This window comes from Amphiprion ocellaris, chromosome 7 (assembly GCF_022539595.1).
Source record: "Amphiprion ocellaris isolate individual 3 ecotype Okinawa chromosome 7, ASM2253959v1, whole genome shotgun sequence".
Lineage (NCBI taxonomy): Eukaryota > Metazoa > Chordata > Actinopteri > Pomacentridae > Amphiprion > Amphiprion ocellaris.
In genome coordinates this window covers 5183094-5202130 of record NC_072772.1, presented here as the reverse complement: position 1 = coordinate 5202130, position 19037 = coordinate 5183094, and the positions used below count along the sequence as shown (strand labels likewise).

Below are 19037 nucleotides of genomic sequence, written 5' to 3'. Positions count from 1 at the left end.
TTTTTTTTTTATTAAGGACCATATTATAAGAATTTGAACAGTTTTACAAATTACTATACTTTTACTTGTGCAATGAAATATTATTCTCTGGCATTTTTTAGACGACATATTATACTCTGATGTTTTGTTGAATAACTTACTATTTTGACAATATACTGCACTATGACATTTTTTGAACCACACATCATTCATGACTATTTTGGGCAACATCCTATCGTTTTGCACTTTTTGAACCACATAATAATCTATGGGGTTTTTATTTGCCGACATGCTGTACTATGAACTACAGGCCATACTATGTTATTCTTGAAAAGTATACTATACTTTGACATTTTCTGAACTACATCCTATACTATGGCGTTATACACAGAGTGCTTTGGTTACATGTTGATTTATAATCTAGAATTTTTTCTGTTTTGTTTTTTGATAGGATTACCACAGACCTGACCATGAACACCGTTGACATCCACCTGAGGGAGACGCTGCCTAAGATCTCAAGGCTGCTTGGTCGTGGTCTTTCTGGTCCTGCTCCAGAACGCCTTCATCAACTACGTCGTCTTTTGAAGAGGCCCTCAGATGCTGCAATCTCTGACCTTCAGGAGGAACTGCTACTTTCACTCTGTAACGAGACGGCGGTTATTTTAAAGACCCAGCTCCTGGCGGCTTTGAGTGAAAGTCAAAACGGAACTACAGACAGTTAAATCTGAGCTGTCGGTCAGTATTTCAAACATCAAGTCCAACTCTGAAGCACACTGTGGCTGAAATGGGAACTTCACTCTCCACATCACTGACGACATCATCACACTCCAAAGCAGAGCACCTGTCTGCTGAACTTTTAAAAGTGGACAATAAATGTGAAGAATGTGAGCAGCAGCAGCCTGTGAGCAGCGGAACAGATGTGATCAGAAAGAAGTCATTTTCTTTTTTCTTTTCTTTCTGGTTGACTCGATGCTGTCAGATGCAGATGTTGCAGCTGATTCTGATCTTTCAGGATAAAAAGCTGCTTTTCCTTCACAGACTTTTCAGGAAATTATTCTCTCAGCTTTTCTCTGCTATTCAAATTTTTATTATCTGTGCTTATTTCACTATTGTAAAATTAAGTTTGAGGCATAAAGACTCATTTAGTTATTTTATTCCTGAAATCTTTGATGTAGCAGAACTAAACTTCCATTTTCCTTCTTGTACTTCTGATACTAGAACTAAACGTATCTTCAAGACAGGATCATCTGGTTTTAACGAATCAGCAGCAACATCACAACAACAAATGAGACAATTTTCAACAAATTAATGAAACTGATGTCATTTAAAACTATCAGAGTCTGTTTTAGTGTCAAATTAAAGCTGATTACTGACAACTAGAACATTAACGTTACTGTTTTAATCACATTTAAGTTTCCTGAACGTTACATTAACGTCAACCAGCCACAGTTTTATGAACTTAATGAACCACATTACAGGAACACAACACACTTCAGCTGTTGACAGGAAACAACACAAACATCGTTAGCTTGATGCTACTTTTAGCTGCTAATCAGGACTGGTCAGTTAGCTCAGTTAGCATCGCTAATTCACATTAAAGCTAATATTCACTGGATGCTAACTCTCTTCTCTGGTCAACACACACAAATAAACTCCACCAATCATCATAAACTCATCAATCATTTCAGACCAGACTGTCAATCAAGTAACCCCGCCCCCTGGCTTCGCAAAACTTTAATGCTCTATAAAAAAAACAATATTGATTTATTTTAAGATTGGCCGCCTGATCTCTGATTTTGATCATGAAAACTAACGAAAAAGAATTATATACAGTCTATGCACCGTACTCTGTTTGACTCCACACTTGCTGATGACCACTTCCGGTCTCAGAAAATGAAAAAAACGGACCTTTTTTCGTTTCTGTATCTTACTGATTTTACTTTTTTGTTATTCTAAATATAAAATGAAAATCAAAGCATTTTTAAAATTTCGTATATCCCTTTTTGATCATGAAAAGGAAAAACGCCTCGTATTTCAATTATAATTTTTGCATTTTAAAACAAAAATCAAATAACTACTCGTTTTTTGTTTTTCAATACCCGTTTCAGAACGGAAAATCCAATTGCCAAAGTATACACGGACCTTTAAGATATAACACCTCCTTAAGTAGACAAAAAAGAAGTCCAGTTGATCCTAGGACCCCAAAAACTAAAAGATCCATTCTTAAAAGTACAGTTTCCACCAATCTGGGCCCAGTGTTACAACCTTTAAAGGTCCCTCAACCTTCATTGTTGGGAATTCAACAATAATTTTGTAATTTACATTTGGTAGATTAACAAAATGTTCCCTTATTTGTGCAAGAACCTGTCTAGTCTCATAATCTGTCTGAAAAAGTCACACTATAAGCTTGTTTTATCTTTTCATCGTGTTTATTTTCCAAGGATAAAACTCTAGTTTTCTTCAAGAATAAAAAATAATCAGCGTATCACTACAATGCAGCTAATTCCAACTTAATTCCTTGTTTACTTTATTCCTTCATCCACACAGCAAATATAAAAACCTAAACATACGGTGGTCTAGACGGTTTGAGACAGTTCTATGAAAATGACAAGTCTCACTACATTGACACAGTTTTCCTTAAATATGATTGGACAAGACAGATCTCAGTGAATATATACCAAGCCCTGAGGCTAGAAAGGGAAATAAATTTCAGAAATGTTCCATTTGTCTTTGCTTAAGTTCATTATTGGAAGAAATATAAGACAGAAGTTAATTCGTATTAGCTTTGACAACTAACACAGGAGGCAGAGGGAGGTGTGTAGGTCCATTACTAAGCAGCACATGATGTCGGAGGCTAAGAGATTGTTTATGTCTGTTATTGAACAAGCTTTCTCCATAAGACACACAAAATATGCAACAAATAAGGCATAGGAAGGGAAGCCTTTTGGTGCAAGCTTAAAAAAAGCATCTGCCGAAGGGAGATATGGACTCTAACTGCAGTAGTATCCTGAATTAAATGTTATTATTCCTAAAATTGATCTACTTACAATTCTGTATGTTACCTTGTCAGGGTATACATGTGGTATCACACAAGTATTGTACACATACAAAACATCATTCTCAGGAAGGCAATGGTCGGGTAAATGTGAGAAGTGGTCTGTTACGGGAGGAGAAGTCGCTGTAAGCAGTTGTAAGTACTGTGAATCAGATCATGCATTATAACCTGCAGTTAGAAAGGCACCTGCTGTAATTTCACTTCTACATTCCTTCACGCGTTTGATCCCAGGCTGGAGATAAACACATCCAGAGCACACAGAGAATAGCTTTTTGAAATCTTAGCACTTTTTCTTTCATCACCCTTCTACTAAACCATAAAATTCCTCAGGAACACCTCTGATGCTCAGTCAAAGACCGACTGCCTGCCGTGTTTCCATTTACGATACAATGAAACGCGTTACGGGGCTCATTTATCTTTCTGAATATTGTGTTTCAACTTTCCATTTGCATCAAAGGAATGAGGGAAAGCAGCACCCGTCGGTGTAAGCGATGGAGTACAGAAAAAGAAAAATGAGTGTTGTGGTGAATCAAAGTGAAAGTCAGTGGGGGTGAAAAGAAACAGAACGTTTTTGGAAAATAAAGAAGAAATGTGACTTTAATTGCTTTTGGGCAACATTTTCAATTCGGCAAGCTGCATGTCAAGAATCTCACACGCACACACAAACAGACACAGTCATACCTGCACACGCACGGATAAACAGTCATGAGAATGAATAATCAGAAATGTTCATGTGTTGACACATGCATCCTTAATTGCTAGTTTTATGCTGCCATGATGACTATTGAATCCTGTTTTTTTCGTCTCGCATAAATCACCTTAACAACTCGCTTCCCTTTTCTCAGGTGTAGCTGTCAGTGTGAGAACTTCCCATTTATGGTCTTAGTACCTCATTTGGACTACAGCCCCTTCTAAGACACTTCTTGAGTCATTTTTACATGTTAAAAACAGTATTTCCAAAGATGGTCGCGCATGTCGAGCTGTGTTGTGGAATCAGTGTCATTCAGGACTCCTACACCTCGATTTCACCTCGAAGAAGAATTATCTCAACCCCATCCTCCGACACCAGATACAGTTAGAGTATAAAGTACCATGCGCAGTCCTCATTCATTTAAATAACCTCCCTTCCCTTCCCTAGTCTCCGGAGCTCTGTCCTCTGGAGCTCCGAGCACAGACCGCCGAGTAAGACATCTGAGTGACAGTCTGTGACTCTGGTAGCGTCTCTTTAAGCTGTTGTCCATGAGTGTTTATTGGGTTTTGGGTTTGGCACCACCAGGAGTTGGATCAGGAGGAGGGCCGCCACCCTGGACAAGTCTTTGCAGACTACAGGAGACAGACAGAGGAGAGGTTAGCGCTTGTGCAATTCAACAAATTAAGGATATTCCACCATGCCAACATTGCAATATTGAGCTCTGACGTGCCTAATAATGTGCTCCCAGGTAGCAGACAGGTGTGTCCCACGTCTGAAATATGCAACACAAATGTGCTGTAATTATCTATGGTCTAGATAGAATAGGTAGACCAGGAAATCTCCTGTTATCCTGATGGTTATCCCTCTGCCAAACTTGTAGTTACACTGCTTAAAAAGGTTGAATTAGCTGAATTAGCTCATTTTGCTGTGTTGTTTTGAGTGATTTCAAGGGGTAAATCAGCTGATTTTATTTCATTAGCATCAATTTTAGTATTGTTTTTTAGATGGTACCATCTGCCATGGAAGATAGGTGCAAAGTAAATAGACTATTTTGCTGTCGGCAGTGAAGTTGGTTGATCTTACACTGTGGAAAAAATGTACATTATTCAACATTTTTGACCTGGAATTTTCAAAAAGTTCATGTTGTTTTTTTTTTTTTTTTACTGATTTTTCCTGTTTTCTGAAATTACAGAAAAGTTAAATTACAAACAATCCATGTTAAATTAAATTCCACTATATCAACACAAAACCTCCATGTTGTCACAGCAAATTACTAGTGTTTTTAAGTGTAAAAATATGTCATTTTTTAAAAAATCATAATTAAATCAGCCCAGGTGATTGCCATTTTACAGATATTTGCTATTTTTTAAAAGACAAATGCCCTATAGTTTGGGCTAAAAAGATTAAAAAGTTTTCATTGTTATTTTCAAGGAATTAGCAACATAATTGCATCTCAACCTGTTTGACCTCTGATTTGTTGCCAACATTTCCAATTTGTCCTGTAAGTCAACGAATAAATGAACTGAAACAAAATCATTTTGCAGGTCTTCATGCTGTCAGATAACTGGATTTACTGATTGCATTACTCCTGCCTGTTTCTGAATGTCTTCCATCAATCCATTATCTATACACCACTTAATCCTCATTAGGGTTGTGGGGGGGCTGGATCTATCCCAGCTGACTGAGGGTGAAGGCAGGAGACACCTGGACAGGTAACAGTCTATCACAGGGTTACATATACAGACAAACAATCACACTCACATTCACACCTAGAGACAATTTAGAGTTACCAGTAAACCTGAGCATGTTTTGGACGATAGGAGGAAGCCAGAATACCCACACATGCAAACTCCATGCAGAAAGGGGAGACTGGGACACGAACCGTGATTGTTCTAGCTGCAAGGCGAAAGTGCTAACCACCAAGCCACTGTGTAGCCCCCTCTGAACGTCTTTTTTGATGGAATTTAATTGCTATTGTATTACAGTGTTGTTGAATCTGCTTAATCATCTTTATGTGAAAATCCAATAAACCCAAGAAAAAGCATGTGAGCTCCACTGAGTCATGTTGTTGTGTAAGTTATATGATGTGCTGCCTTTGAATTTGTCACATTCACCATAAACTGCCTCCAGGTTTGAAGTGCCGGATGATCAAAAACTATTTTCAGCTTAATGACAATAAGACAGATGTGATTGTTCTTGCCTTCTCCTAAACCACAGTGACCGTTAGCTGCAACTTAGAGCCACTGACAGTAAACCTTCATGCCAATGCCAGGAATCCTGTGTCATCTTTGACTCAGCACCAAAATTTGACAAACACATTAACTAAATCATCAAAGGATGCTACTTTCAACTGAGAAACACAGCCAAATTGAAATCCAAATTACATGAAGACTGCTGCCATTGCATTAATTTCCTTAAGTCAAGATTACTGGAACTCCCTGTACCTGAATACTGGCAAGACTCCCAACTGTTTTAAAAAAGAAATGGAACTGCACTAGGATCCCTGCACTGCTATTTTGTAAATACTGAATACATTTTCTTTTGTTTGTTAATAAAGCCAGGCATTGGTCGGCATCTGGGCACATTTCAGAACTTTTCTGTCTGTATTCCACCTCTAGACCTCTAAGATCCTCAGAAGACCTGATTTTAAATGCACCATAATCGAGACTGGAGGCTAAAGAAGATCGTTCCTTCTTCATTTAAATGTTCATACACCATTTGTGCTCTAAAGCAAAATCCCAAGACGTACATGTTTGCAATGGCGTTTGGTTTCTCTTAGTAGTTCTAACACTTCAGCATGGAAGGATTATTTTATTGTGGAATTTGAAATTATGAGTTGTTATCCAGTTTGTCATGGTATTTTTGTAGTTTTTTTAGCACTGATTTCGCAGGTTTTTTCCTGTTTTCTGTCTTGCTTTTTTGCAAATATTTCTGTCATTGCCCGTCATATAGCACGACAACTGAGGCTGGTTTAAAATGAGCAATATAAATAAACTTGATTTGATTTGATGTCCCCATTAATCAGCAGCTTCCAGTGAACTCAGTTTTAAACAGGAACTTGGATATTGTGGCAGCTATTGTAAATATATCACACAAGTAGGCACTTGATTTCTCATAAATACAAGTGTGAGTATTGCAACAGACTCTCAGTCTCAGATAAGAACTTTCTCAGTAAGAAAAACTGCAGCAGTGTTGTGCTGTTGCAACCATTGTGCCAGAAGATGGCGCCATACTCACAAGTCCTTGACGTTGTCAATCTTAGCTTGGATTTTTGCAATGAAGCCGTCCACTTCTTCCTGTGATGTTACAGACAGGGCAAAAAGTCATCTTTATGGGCTTGGAAATGAAGAATTAATGAAAAGATACTACTATATAGAATGGACTAAGTGTTGTTACCTGGCGTCGACTGTAGAAAATTGGCAGAGAAAAGACAGCGATCACACCTGGAAAAGAAAGAAGATGGAAAAGTTAAATCGTTAATATGATAAATGGCATAGTCATGAATTCTGAACTGTGCAGCGGTGGTATGTTTTTCTTACTGATGATGAGCAGAGTAAGGCCATTGCACAGCTCTCCCAGATATGTCACCAGGTACATCAGAACCAGGAGCTAAGACCAAGAAAAACAGAAACAGAGAAACAGCTGCAGAGAGTTAGCTTCACTTCCACAAACAATCCATCAAGAAAACCCTCCAGCGATGCTCCATGTGGTTTTAATTTCACTCTTTTATAATGCATCCCATCATGCTACAGTATAACTAATTTCCCTTTACTGCATTATGTTGCTTATCTAATACAGAACTCAATAAAATGATTTACAGGACATCATTTTCTCCTTATCCTTTCTCCTAATCCACTCCATATGCAAAACACCACATATGGATTTGGGTGTTTCCTCATTTATCACTCAGTGTCACTGTGAATGGATCCAGTGTTGCCCAGATATGGGACACCCCTGTCTCACATGGAGAGAGACGCTAACTTATCCTGGGCTTCTCTGTGTGTCATGTCACATACCAGCCAGGTCAGGGTTGAGACCAGGAGGGCTTCAGATTTAGGGGCTCAGTCAGCTCACACTGACTCACCGTTTACTGTAAAGGTGTTAATTATGTCTGTGGTTAATTACTAAAATGTCAGAACTATATTAGGGATGATATTAATAGACATTTCAATTGATGCTGACACAATACCAACAGTGGAGTTTATTTAAAATTACTATACTGTACAAGTGATAGCTGGTTCTTAGGTCTAGTAAATTCTGAATCAGTAAAGTAAAAACCCTGCCATGCTCAGTATTTTGGAACTATTTCCATTTCTTTTTGAGTTTTTCTTGATTTAGCCAATCAAGTTTTGTGGGGGAAGTTATGGAAGGTTGATCCATCTTCATATACAGTCAGATAATGTTCACAAGGCTTTATTGCATACTTTTATAAAGTTTGTGCACACAAATATTTCTGCATTTAATAAATACGTACTGCTACCACAGTGTACATACATTTTAGCATTGTTTTACGTACTTGACTATGCAGACAGTAATACTGAGCTTTTGGGGTCGAGACCGATTTCATGGAGTAAGACTTTCTGATATCTATATATTGAATGATATTGTTGATAGAGTCACTGTTGATTAATCCCCCAACAATGTATTTCACAAACTAGTAAGCTACTTAGAGAAAGACCGAGCTTGTTGCACCACCGTCTACTTACATGTGATTTGTACTCTGCTACATGTGCTGCAGTGCTGACAGTATTATAAACAATGGAACTGGAGCTTCTCACTGGACAAACTAAGTGATGACACTTTTTAAATTACCTCAAGCATCTCTTCACAGTGTCTCTGTGTTATGCTACGCAAAAAAGAAGATTTCACTTCAGCATATATCAGAGAACAAACATACAAATAGCGATATGTCTGTGACACGCCATGATTGGCTGACGATATCAACAAACCGATATATTGGTCAGGCTCTAAATACAGCATGTAGATTAATTCTTGGCATTGCCTTAAAATTTAATGGTCTCCACAGACAAGCATTAAACAGATACAGATACTGCACGTCATGAAAGAAACTGACCCACCTGTCAGATGCTTTAGAATAAAGTATTGATGTTGTTCCTGTACACTCGCATACAGATTCAAAGCAGTGGAAGCAGTACAGGGACTGAGTTTGTCTTTTTCAACAACACATCAATATGTGGATATGAGGACCTGAGTCAGTGCAACCGTAAATCCTGCCTCACTCCGTCACCTGAGCTCCAGCTATTTCTAACACTTGTCAAAGAATTTATTTGTGTCCTCATAGGTTACTCAACAACAAGCATAAAGATTAGCTTTCAGAGAAGCAGCACAAACATAAAGCCAATTAAGTTTTATCTAAAAAACTGCAACAAAGCAAAATGCTGTTGCTGCACAGAAAGAAAATGCATGTAGATTGCAAGACCATACTTCAGTAATTGTGCGATGCTGTCAGATTTGTTTAAACTTAATATTAATATAATGTTGGGCTCTGGCAGCAAAAACGGCACATCCAGGGGCAGAATAAACAGCACAGATATGAAGAGCAAGGCACACTGCTTCCTCCTATACTGTTAGAACCAATTCAATTTAATTTGAAAGGATTTTTTCTCAAGGGACTGACTGCTTTCCAAACCATTACCAAAAATATGTCATTGGGACTGACAGTTGCCATCAGCGCTATTGCCCATATTTAGGAGCAGAGCCTTGAGCTCTGAGCTGGCATAATGAGAGCGGTGGTTGGCATAGCGATGCTGTCATCCCCAATGATGGAGGGTGCTGGGATGACGAGGGGAGGAAGATGACAGATGATGGAGCAAAATGAAAGAATGCAGACAGACTGATGTCTGGTTTAATGTGGAAGGAAGGTTCTGTAAAACGGGGACGGGTCATTAAGATGGTAAACAAAAGACATATACATAAATCAAGCAACCTCATTTCTTAGCTTAGCTTACCTTCAGGGATTCAAAAACGCTTCCAACAAAAAAGAGTCTCTTGAGACTGTCAACAGCAGACAGAGCCATGACGATGGCTTTCTGCATATAGAGGTCGGCCTGCTCGCCACTGAAACTGATGTCCAAGTCCAAGTATGACCTGAGAGAAAACACAGAGGATGTCAGATGCTGAAAAAGTTAATAAAAATAAACTGAAGTGTTTATTTTCATACTTTTCTGTTTGATATATTTTTTGCTTTCTATGCTCAGCCTCTTGTTGCCTCCTTTACTGTAATGTAATACCACATAATGACATTTAACAACACAGTGATCCATGTTTTAGCTGCTATCCTTCAACATAAATCCCCTCCTGTCACATACAGAATGTCTAGAGGATTTTAAAAATAATTTAGCATATTGTGTGAGTCACTGCAGGGGTGTCAGAGATCAACATTTAGGTAAGCACTCAAAAAATGTTAAAATGAATCTCAAAGAGAAGAAACTGGGCTGGCTGAAAAGGCTTTTGGCTGAATTTTTTCTTTGGAAAACATATACATGCTGTGACTTAATGGGGTGAACTCAGCTTTATGTGTCCTGTCATTTTCTCCCTCCTATTTAACCACAATTGAAGTTCACTTAGAAAAACATGAACAAGAAACAAAAAGGAAACAGCCTCTTACTTGAAGGGATGTTCTCCATCACCCCAGCTGAGGATGTAGAGCAGTTGGTAGTAGATGCGCACTGAGATGGTGAAGCACATGACAGCCAGGGAGACTGTGGAGATCACGGTGATGATGCTGAGCTGGAACAATGACAGCAAACCCACCACTAACCCTGTGAGAACCATGCCGGTTCGTTCCGTGTCCTTCCAGTAGATCAGGTCCATCACTGAAAGACAAAGAAGGTAGGTGGAGGGAGAGAAGACACTAGAAAGGTTAGGAAAGTAGCTGACAGCGGGTGAAAAGTACAGGCGGCTGCTGAATAACTGAATTTTAATGCAAAGTGATTAAAACAATTTGCAATTTTGCAGCTCCTCAGAGGCCTTGAAATAGGTTAGAGATAATGCACTGACTGGGAACTGAGCAGCTGCAGCCACATCACTTGAACTCCTCAGCTTTTGGCTGGAAATGAAGCTCTTTTATTTTTGGTGAAGTTGGGGAGAGGAAGAGTGGCAGGAAGATACAGCAGTTCTGACACAGGGACAGGAAGGTCAGAGGGGGGGAAGACAGGAGGCAAAGAGGGATTTCCAGCCTCAGGCATGACAGAACACAGCAGCTCCGAGGGACACGTCAGGCTCTGGCCTCGGCTAAATTTAGCCCTCAGATGAAACAGGGAAGCGAGCAGTCGAGGAGAATTTAAATGCAGCCTTTACAGCACCTGCTGTCAGATGTCAGGCCGTCAGCAGGCCCCTTCCTCCACACGCTGTTAGTTTCCCTCTCTGTCACCAAGCAACAGCTGCCGTGGAGACTGAGGCGTCCAGAGTCATGCTTTACTGGAGTGGACAACTTCAATATAGAGTGGAGGACGCAATACCCTTCATATAGGTCTTTTTGTAAAGAGAAAAACACCACATTTCACCCTGGGGATCATGAAGTAAAATGTTAATGAGGGATCGTGTTGTATTGCAAAAAGCGATCAGATAAAAATCAAAACTAGCCCGTAGTAAAAGCAGAGTTCCTGCATTGCGTGATTACAGTATATGCTGTGCAGACAGGCAAAGTTCTTTGTGCTTGTCATTCAGTGAAATGCTAAGCCTCAGCATTAGAATAAAGGGAAGCCTCTTTGAATAGAGTGCACTGACAGCAGGTGGGTTATTTATAAACATCACTGCACACAATTAATACCCATGATGCCCCTGGAACACACCTGTCCAGCGAGCTTGTTTGTGCTGCTGTCATTCTGGGATACTCAGCACATGGAGGCACAGCGGGTGACTAATTCAATATAATAATGAAAGAACAGCAGTAAGAAACCGACCCTGTAATCCTGTGGACGATATCTGCACAAAACAATCTGGATTCTACACGATACTGAACTACAGACCCACCCCCTGCATTTATACTTTATTTAGCCAGGATTTTTTAAACACACTGAGGTGAAGCGACTAAGTAACCCTGTAGGAGTAATGTAAGGGATGATTTGTCATGTGAGATTGCAGGGCATATTGTAAACCTTAAAGCTGCTTATTGAACTAATGATGTGACATGTTGGGGAAAAAGGTAGAGCCGACCAGTAAAGCAATCAGCTGGTCCATCACAGATATATGACACTGTCCTATATGTACCAATGTGATGTTCTTTTCCAAACATGATGCAGCAGAAGATGCTTGGGATGATGTAGAAATGGTGTCATCACATAGTTTGTCAGGCAGAGTGGCTCTTTGTTTCCAATTATATCAGCTTGGTACGCAGCACATGTAGCAGAGTACGTATCACAGCTGAGCAGACGGTGATACAGAGTGAAGTTTTGCCTTCACTGTAAATTTTCAACTAATTTGTGAGATACATGGTCGAAAAGTTAATAAACAATGAATGATTTGCCCTTTTCGATATAAATGTAACAGACTGTATGATGCAATACAGTTTCTTTGGAATTCCAGTACAGATATGCTGGCTACTGGTTGGACTCTAGAAATAGGCTAATTTGCTTTCTTGCTGAGGCCTAACTGAAAATGCGACTGTCTATACAGCTACAGACAGTGGTCAGCTAGCTTAGCTTAGCATAAAGACTGGAAACGGCCTTCTTCCACTGCCTTTAAACCTTTTTAGTTTTTCTACTGTATAGCTAGCTTGTTTGATCTACACGAAAAGTAATTTAAGACACATTTTGCACAAATTAAATAAAGAAGTTAATAAGTGAGCTATAGAGGTGATGCTTACCTTTAGAAATATTCAGGCCCCATTTCTAGTCTTTATTCTAAGCTAAGTTTACAGATGAACACAGAAGGAGTAGTACTGATCTGCTCATCTACACTGCAGTGTAAATACGCCTTTATGTTTTTTATTTAAACCAAAAATGAGCTGTTGTGCGAAATTTAATGCAATTTGAATATTTACACAGAATTTCAGTGTATTAATCCTTTAACTCGGTCATACAGTATATTATAACCAACATCAAAGACAGTGCTTACTCCTGTTTTATGTCAACTCATTTCATTTTAGCCTCATCATCCATTTCTCTTGACCCAGTTCAAGTCAGCTTAATCATGTGTTCACGAAACCTCATACTACTACAAACTCTACTCGTGCCAGAGCTTCCTCCTAAAGAGGAAACACTAAAATGAAAAGATAACGCAGCTGGTGAAGCCGTTTCACACTAAAACAACTATGTGCTCGCAGCATACCACGACGGGACAGTTTATACTTATCTGAATGGCAGGTGCTCATTTAAATTAGGACTCGTGATAAAGAGGCTGTGAGTCAGTTTAAAGGCAAACAGACCTGCAGCTGACAGAAGCTGCCGTCTCCAGAGACTCAGCTTGTGAAATGATCAGAGAGAAGCGACAAATCCGCTCAATTCCAGCTTCACTTCTCTGACAGCTCAGCCTCCTCTCCTCTACACCGAAGCTAAAGAGTCCACTACTAAAGATGACAAGTGGTTTCCACTCATTCACGCTTGAAAATGCAGTTTTTTTCTGTCTCGTGTGCTGCTTGGTTTGAATTGAAATCAAACGCAGCCTCTTTTTGCAGGAGCTTTCTGTCAGCTCTGCACAGTAAGCTAAACTTGCTCTACATTGGTGCACATTTATCCCGTTTTCACATTCATCCCAAACGTCTCACCTTTACTGGCCATTTTGGTTGCGGCTCCAGAGTTTCCCCTCACACCCGCTGTCCCTCTCTGTGAGCTCCCTTCACCCCTCTGAGCTGTTTTTGGCCTCCCCCTGCTCGCTCAGCAGTCCAAAGGCCTAACAGCCCAAAATAATCTGGTGTGCAGCACCGCCCACCACTCTTCAAGACTACAGGAGCTTCACACACAAAGTGATGAATCACAACTATGACACAATACTTTCAAACTCAAATCTTCTCAAGTAAAAAGTACTATGAAACTGAATAAATCTAAGCTGCTTTTTAAAGCTCAGATTGGGTTTTGCAGGGTAGTGTTCATATTTAGGTGTCACTCGGTACTTGAAATAGGAGAAGTGGGATCTATTTTCTGTTATGTCACAAATATTTTCCGCCACTGCTGACACTCAATGACTGAAAAGTTGCATTTTTCACTGCTAATAGTTGAGAATTATAAATTCTGCTGAAAATTTCTTGCAATAGTGTGATATACAGACTGAAAATCAATTCTGTTTTATTGTATTATTTGAATTTCTGCAAAAATTGGGGATGCTGGCACTGACTAAGAGATCTGAAACCAGCCTCAGAAACGAATGATTTTTTTTTTGTACATTTCGACAATGAACTGTTAGCTGGCCTATTAAAATGTCAAAATTCATGTATTTATTGTAAGCTATAGTACAAAGTTATTTCCTTTTCTCTACTTGTCTTCCTTTAATTCCATAACTGAGCTGATTTGTGATCATATATCTTTGATACCCTTATATTTTGCTCTACAGAAACACCTTTCTGCATTTAACAAAAGAAGCTTTTCATATGTTAAATTTTGTCTAAATAGAGAGCAGTAGAAGAAATTAAACTTCCTCTCTAAAGGTGGAAAAAAATCTAATTCAGGCAGTTTTGAATTCAAGAAAGTGTTAAATATTCCAACATATTCATTGTCAGCTTTGGTATATGACTGTTTCTTAAATTTTTGCCAATAAAGCACTGAAATTTGTCCTTAAAACAACTATTAAAACCAAAAGAAATCTGCAGCTTTTCATTTGGGACACCCTAAACTCTGTCATCAGCCTGACCACACATTCATCTTCAGTCTGACGGTTTACTGCCCCCCTTACATCCACTAAAATAAGCCCGAGCTCCACTTTGACTGACGGTCCACTTAAAGGGCCATCAAGCTGAAAGACAACAGAAGATATAATCTGCCGCTCTCTCTTTCACCACATCTCTGCGTTTCACTCACTCCCACAGTGCCAACAAACTCCCACAAACCTGCACAGAAAGAAACTGCACACACACACTCACACACACACACACACACACACACACACACACACACACACATGAACACACACACGAACACACACACACGCACACACAAGTCTCCCTGTTTCAAAACATTGGTGCATTCTACCATCGGCGATGATGAATCCAAAAAGGCAGCAAACACCAGGAATGTTTTCCCTACAAGGAGCCAGTCATTCTGGAAATCCCCAGAGAGGGTTACTATGGAGACATGATGAAGAGGACTTCCAGAAGGGGGGGGTCTGTCTTTGTCTCCCTGCAACTGATGCTGCACGCAGAAAGCTGATATTTTCTCTATTTAAAGTATTGATTCAAGAGGATCCTGCTAAGCAAGAAGACAAAGACAGAGAGATGGGAGGGCAGTAGAGAGACAGAGGTCAGAAAGATTAAGAAAGTTAGCGATGCTAATGTTAGTACCTGCTATGTGTGTGCAGACTGTCGAGTCCTCTGTTAAGTTAAGTGCTGAAAACCAGTGATCGCTGACCAGTTCTTCCTGAGAGTTGAGGCCAATGGCAGCCGACGACGAGGACGCTGCACCTCTGGGTCGCACAGATGTGAGCAGCTTGACTGAAATGGTTTCCCTGGCGACGGGAGACTCTGGCTCAGGGGTTGGTGAGGATGCTGCTGCCGGGAAACGAAAGATGATGTCACTATGATGACGACGACACACATTATACAGCAGAAAACACCTTACTATTATAGCTGACAGCACCTTGAGTGTTGAGTCTGGATTAAAAAGTAAACAACTGAAAGTTGTATATTTGTTGCATAGCCTTATGGTCGGTTTTGCCTTGTGTGGCACTAGAACAGGAAAATGTGCTTTCTGATGCCAAGATGCCTAAATATATATTACACTTCTGCATCTAAATATCATCATTTTCATGACTTGGTCATACTTTCTGCCTCAAAGCTGATTTTTATGTACTACGACTCACAGAAAGGTCATCATACGTTAAACTATATAATTAGCTCTTGATATATAAAAGACTAATGGTGCCAACAGGAACGGCGAAGACTCAGCTAAAACCAGATTACTAGAACTAGATTCCTGTCTGATCAAAAGGTAAACTACTAGGTGTGATGTCTAAACATACCTGAACACTGCAAACAGTTATTTAAACTATATGACAATGAGGACAATCTGCAACTAGCAGTCATGTCAGCTGTGCAAATAGCTCATTTGGTGTTCTGTTAGTAGGTGAACAGTAAGTAAATCATCCTTGTGTTGGGGAATCATGAGCATTCCCAGACAGTAGCAGAGCTGTTATGAGGTAGTCGCCAATTTAAAGAATCCTGAATAGAAATGTTTGGGAGAATTCTATGGAGGCAGAGATGGCGTTTGTATGACACATGTTCCATCCCTCTCCTTCAAAAAGCCAATCACCTGCCAAACTAGAAAACATCCAGCAAATCGTGTTGTTGAACTGACTCAAGCATGGTGTCTGGAAACTGGGAAAATGCATAGTAGAGGTGCAAACAGTGTGGAAAAACTGCTTTTCAAGCCACATCTGGGTCAAAGTCACCAAACTTTTTGAGGGCTTTTTTTTTTAAATCAGATTTGTACATGATTCTTTACATGTAGACTACATCTTGTAGTCTTTTACTACTAACCACACTAAAACCATCTCTCAACAAATTTCTCTCATTTCTCACCCTGGAGTATCTGTGAGGAGCTCTGTATTTGGGATGACTGAGAGGGAGGCTGGAAAGTCTGAGTCTCACTCTCTTCTCTTTGGACTCCTGCGTCTCTCCCTTGATTCTCTGTGTCCACATTTTGGGGAGAGGGCTGAATTGTAATAGTCTCAGTTTGTCTGTGCTGCTCCCTTTCCCTCATCGCCATCCTCGCCTCCATCCTCTCCTGCTCCCTCCTCCCTGAAGCTTCCTCCTCTTCCTCCCGGCCGAGGAAGCCTTGAGGGTCCCAGTCTACGTCGGGGGAGTCCAGCAGCGTTTCCAGGGTGTCTGCACGCATCAGAGGAGTTCGGCTTCCCCTGGAGCCTCCTCTGCGTCGGTCCCGTAGGTGTCGGGAGGCTCCCACCGCTTCGGCCTCGGCGATGGCGATGTAGGAGAAAGTCAGCTCAAAAGAGTTCTGACGAGGCGTGCCCCAGACGGACGGGGAGGAAGCCAGACCCTCGTCATCATCTGGGTCTCCCCCCTCGTCGTCGTCAGACCACTCTCTGGCCGTTTGCAGCTCGTACATCTCTGACTCCTCATTTCCGCCTGAATGGAAACAAATCAAGACGAGCAGTCACCTCGATGCACAGACTGACACACAGACATGAGAGAAATTAGTGAGGAGCAAATAGAGGAAATGTTCTGGACAGAGGAGCAACACTTAGCTGGATATTCAATGAAAGAGACTCCTGCAACTTGTTCAGAGCTGTGCACAGAGGGTCTTTTTGCTTTTAATAATAAGATATCTCAGATAAAAGCACCCAGGTGTGTGATTTGATGTCAGGAAGAAAAAAAAGTGCCACATGTGAAGATGAAACTTTCTTTGATAAGCGCAAAAGCAGATCTCCTTCCAAAACTTAGCTATAAACGCGCCTTTATTCCTGTGGATCTTCACTGTCAGTATCAGAGGAGTTAAACAGCAGGTGTGTTTGATTGAACTCGTACCAAAGCAGGAATCTCTTGTTTCTACAAGGGTTGTAACGGCAAAATATCTCAAAAGTGGATCAATGTGCAGGGTGTTAATAAGTGTCTGACTCTTACCATCAGTGCACGGAGGAGTCGAGTCTGGGGTGGATGCCACAGAGCCATATTCCTCTGGAAGGAAACAGTCAAACTTTGACATAAATCTGCAGGTAAACACGTCGTAGTGAAACACAGACAGAAATATAAATGCGTTGCTGCTGCGTTTTAATCTATGCCGCTGTAAATCACCCTTCCTTCCTCCATCTCACATTGATCTCACTAGTGTTCCTGTCAAACCATCCAACGTAGGTGTACTAACGATAGCACCAACAAACACTGCAGTGCCTTGTTATGAATCATTTTATCAATCAACTGCCTCATGTGGTTGAAGAAAACATCAAAAATATAATAGTAATAGTATTTAACCCATTTAACAAATACTAACCTCTGTGTAAAATAACTGCACAGGCCACTGAACATGAAACTATGCGTGTATCAATTACAGATCGAAGGAACGTGACAATTATAGTTGCACACTGGAGGTCATTGCATATTGATTCATTTCCTTACAGAGCTGAACTGGCAGCTGTGAAGGCCTTCTCTACATTAGATAGCCGGCATGGCATTAACTAATAAATCAACCAGGCAGAAGCAGTGAGAGCACCATATTCTCATTTGTATGACCACATGCAGATAATCAGCTGCTTTAATTCAGCTGTGGAGAATATCAGCAGCAGAACATTGTGGCAAAAAGACGATGCAAAACACAGACATGAAAGCCCAACAGAAGCACTGAGGGAGAAATGACTCCTAACATGCCTGACTGCACAGCCAAATAAAAACATCTGCAAAGCAATGACAACAAAACGAGTCTGCACTGCATCCATCCATCCATCCATCCATCCATCCATCCATCCAGCCATGTGTTTATTAAAGGCAGAGGCAGGGAGGGGAGCAGGCGAGCTAACCTGTACGATGCTCACAGCAGTTAGCAAGAAAAGATGCTGAGCTGGAAGATACATGTGACCATGATGTGGTGAGGCAAACAGACCTCCTGTGCAGAAAAGCACACTGAAACAGCAGAACAAAAGCAGACTCACGGCAGTGGGAGAATCCTAAAACCTGGCCCATGCTCCATCAAGGCATTGCTGGGCCCATCCAGTCTGGAAGCCCCCCCTCCCCTCCTCTGCTGCCGGCACTCTGGTCCTGTGGATTTACCCTTCCTCCTCCTCCTCCTCCTCCTCCTCCTCGTCTGTTGAGCAGCTTCCTCCCTCTCCTGCCTCTGTCACTCAGCAGCCCCACCCTTCCTCACTCCACCATCCTCCTCTCCTCGTCTCGTCTTGCATCGTTATGGCTGCAGAGGGTAGTAGTGTACGCTACAGCAGAGAGAGAGAGGAAGAAGCATGTTGTCATCTCCCCATTCATGGCTAACCTGTTCCTATCTGCCCAGCTCTCCCCCGTCATGTGACCCCCAGCTCAGGCTCTCATAGGTGCAGGAGGAATCACTCATTAATTATGCAAAACATGAGCATATGCACAGAGAAGGATGTAAAGCAAGTAAGGTCTGTCAGCTTCACCATGTTAGTGCTATGCATCATATTACAGTTTTTCATATAAGAAATATGACGTTTCACAAATTCAAC

At 40.7% G+C, this 19037-nt stretch overlaps 1 protein-coding gene across 4 annotated transcripts; it reads right to left on the bottom strand.

Moving 5' to 3' along the window:
* Positions 1 to 3613: 3613 nt before the first annotated feature.
* Positions 3614 to 18622, bottom strand: rtn2a (reticulon 2a). Of its 4 annotated transcripts, none has more exons than XM_023291005.3 (10): positions 18495 to 18622; positions 17473 to 17526; positions 16414 to 16977; positions 15178 to 15384; positions 10354 to 10561; positions 9695 to 9833; positions 7265 to 7334; positions 7122 to 7168; positions 6963 to 7021; positions 3614 to 4357 (listed from the first exon to the last, which is right to left on the bottom strand). In XM_023291005.3, exons 1-10 carry the CDS (start codon positions 18523 to 18525, stop codon positions 4282 to 4284), a joined length of 1455 nt encoding a protein of 484 aa, XP_023146773.1. In that variant the 5' UTR covers positions 18526 to 18622; the 3' UTR covers positions 3614 to 4281. The 4 variants fall into 4 exon arrangements, with proteins under 4 accessions (XP_023146773.1, XP_023146774.1, XP_023146776.1 ...); XM_023291006.3 differs by having other exon boundaries at positions 15178 to 15381; positions 18495 to 18621; XM_023291008.3 differs by lacking the exons at positions 15178 to 15384; positions 16414 to 16977; positions 17473 to 17526; positions 18495 to 18622 and adding exons at positions 11540 to 11607; positions 13453 to 13543.
* Positions 18623 to 19037: the final 415 nt, after the last annotated feature.

Excerpts from the sequence above, each read along its gene's own strand:
- rtn2a (XM_023291005.3), bottom strand. The coding sequence starts at position 18,525 with ATGGGCCAGGTTTTAGGATTCTCCCACTGCC. Across the intron at positions 10,562-15,177 it reads AGTCTGCACACACATAGCAG|TGATGGACCTGATCTACTGG; the intron begins GTACTAACATTA and ends TTTGTCTTTCAG. Across the intron at positions 7,335-9,694 it reads GCGTTTTTGAATCCCTGAAG|CTCCTGGTTCTGATGTACCT; the intron begins GTAAGCTAAGCT and ends TCTTGGTCTTAG.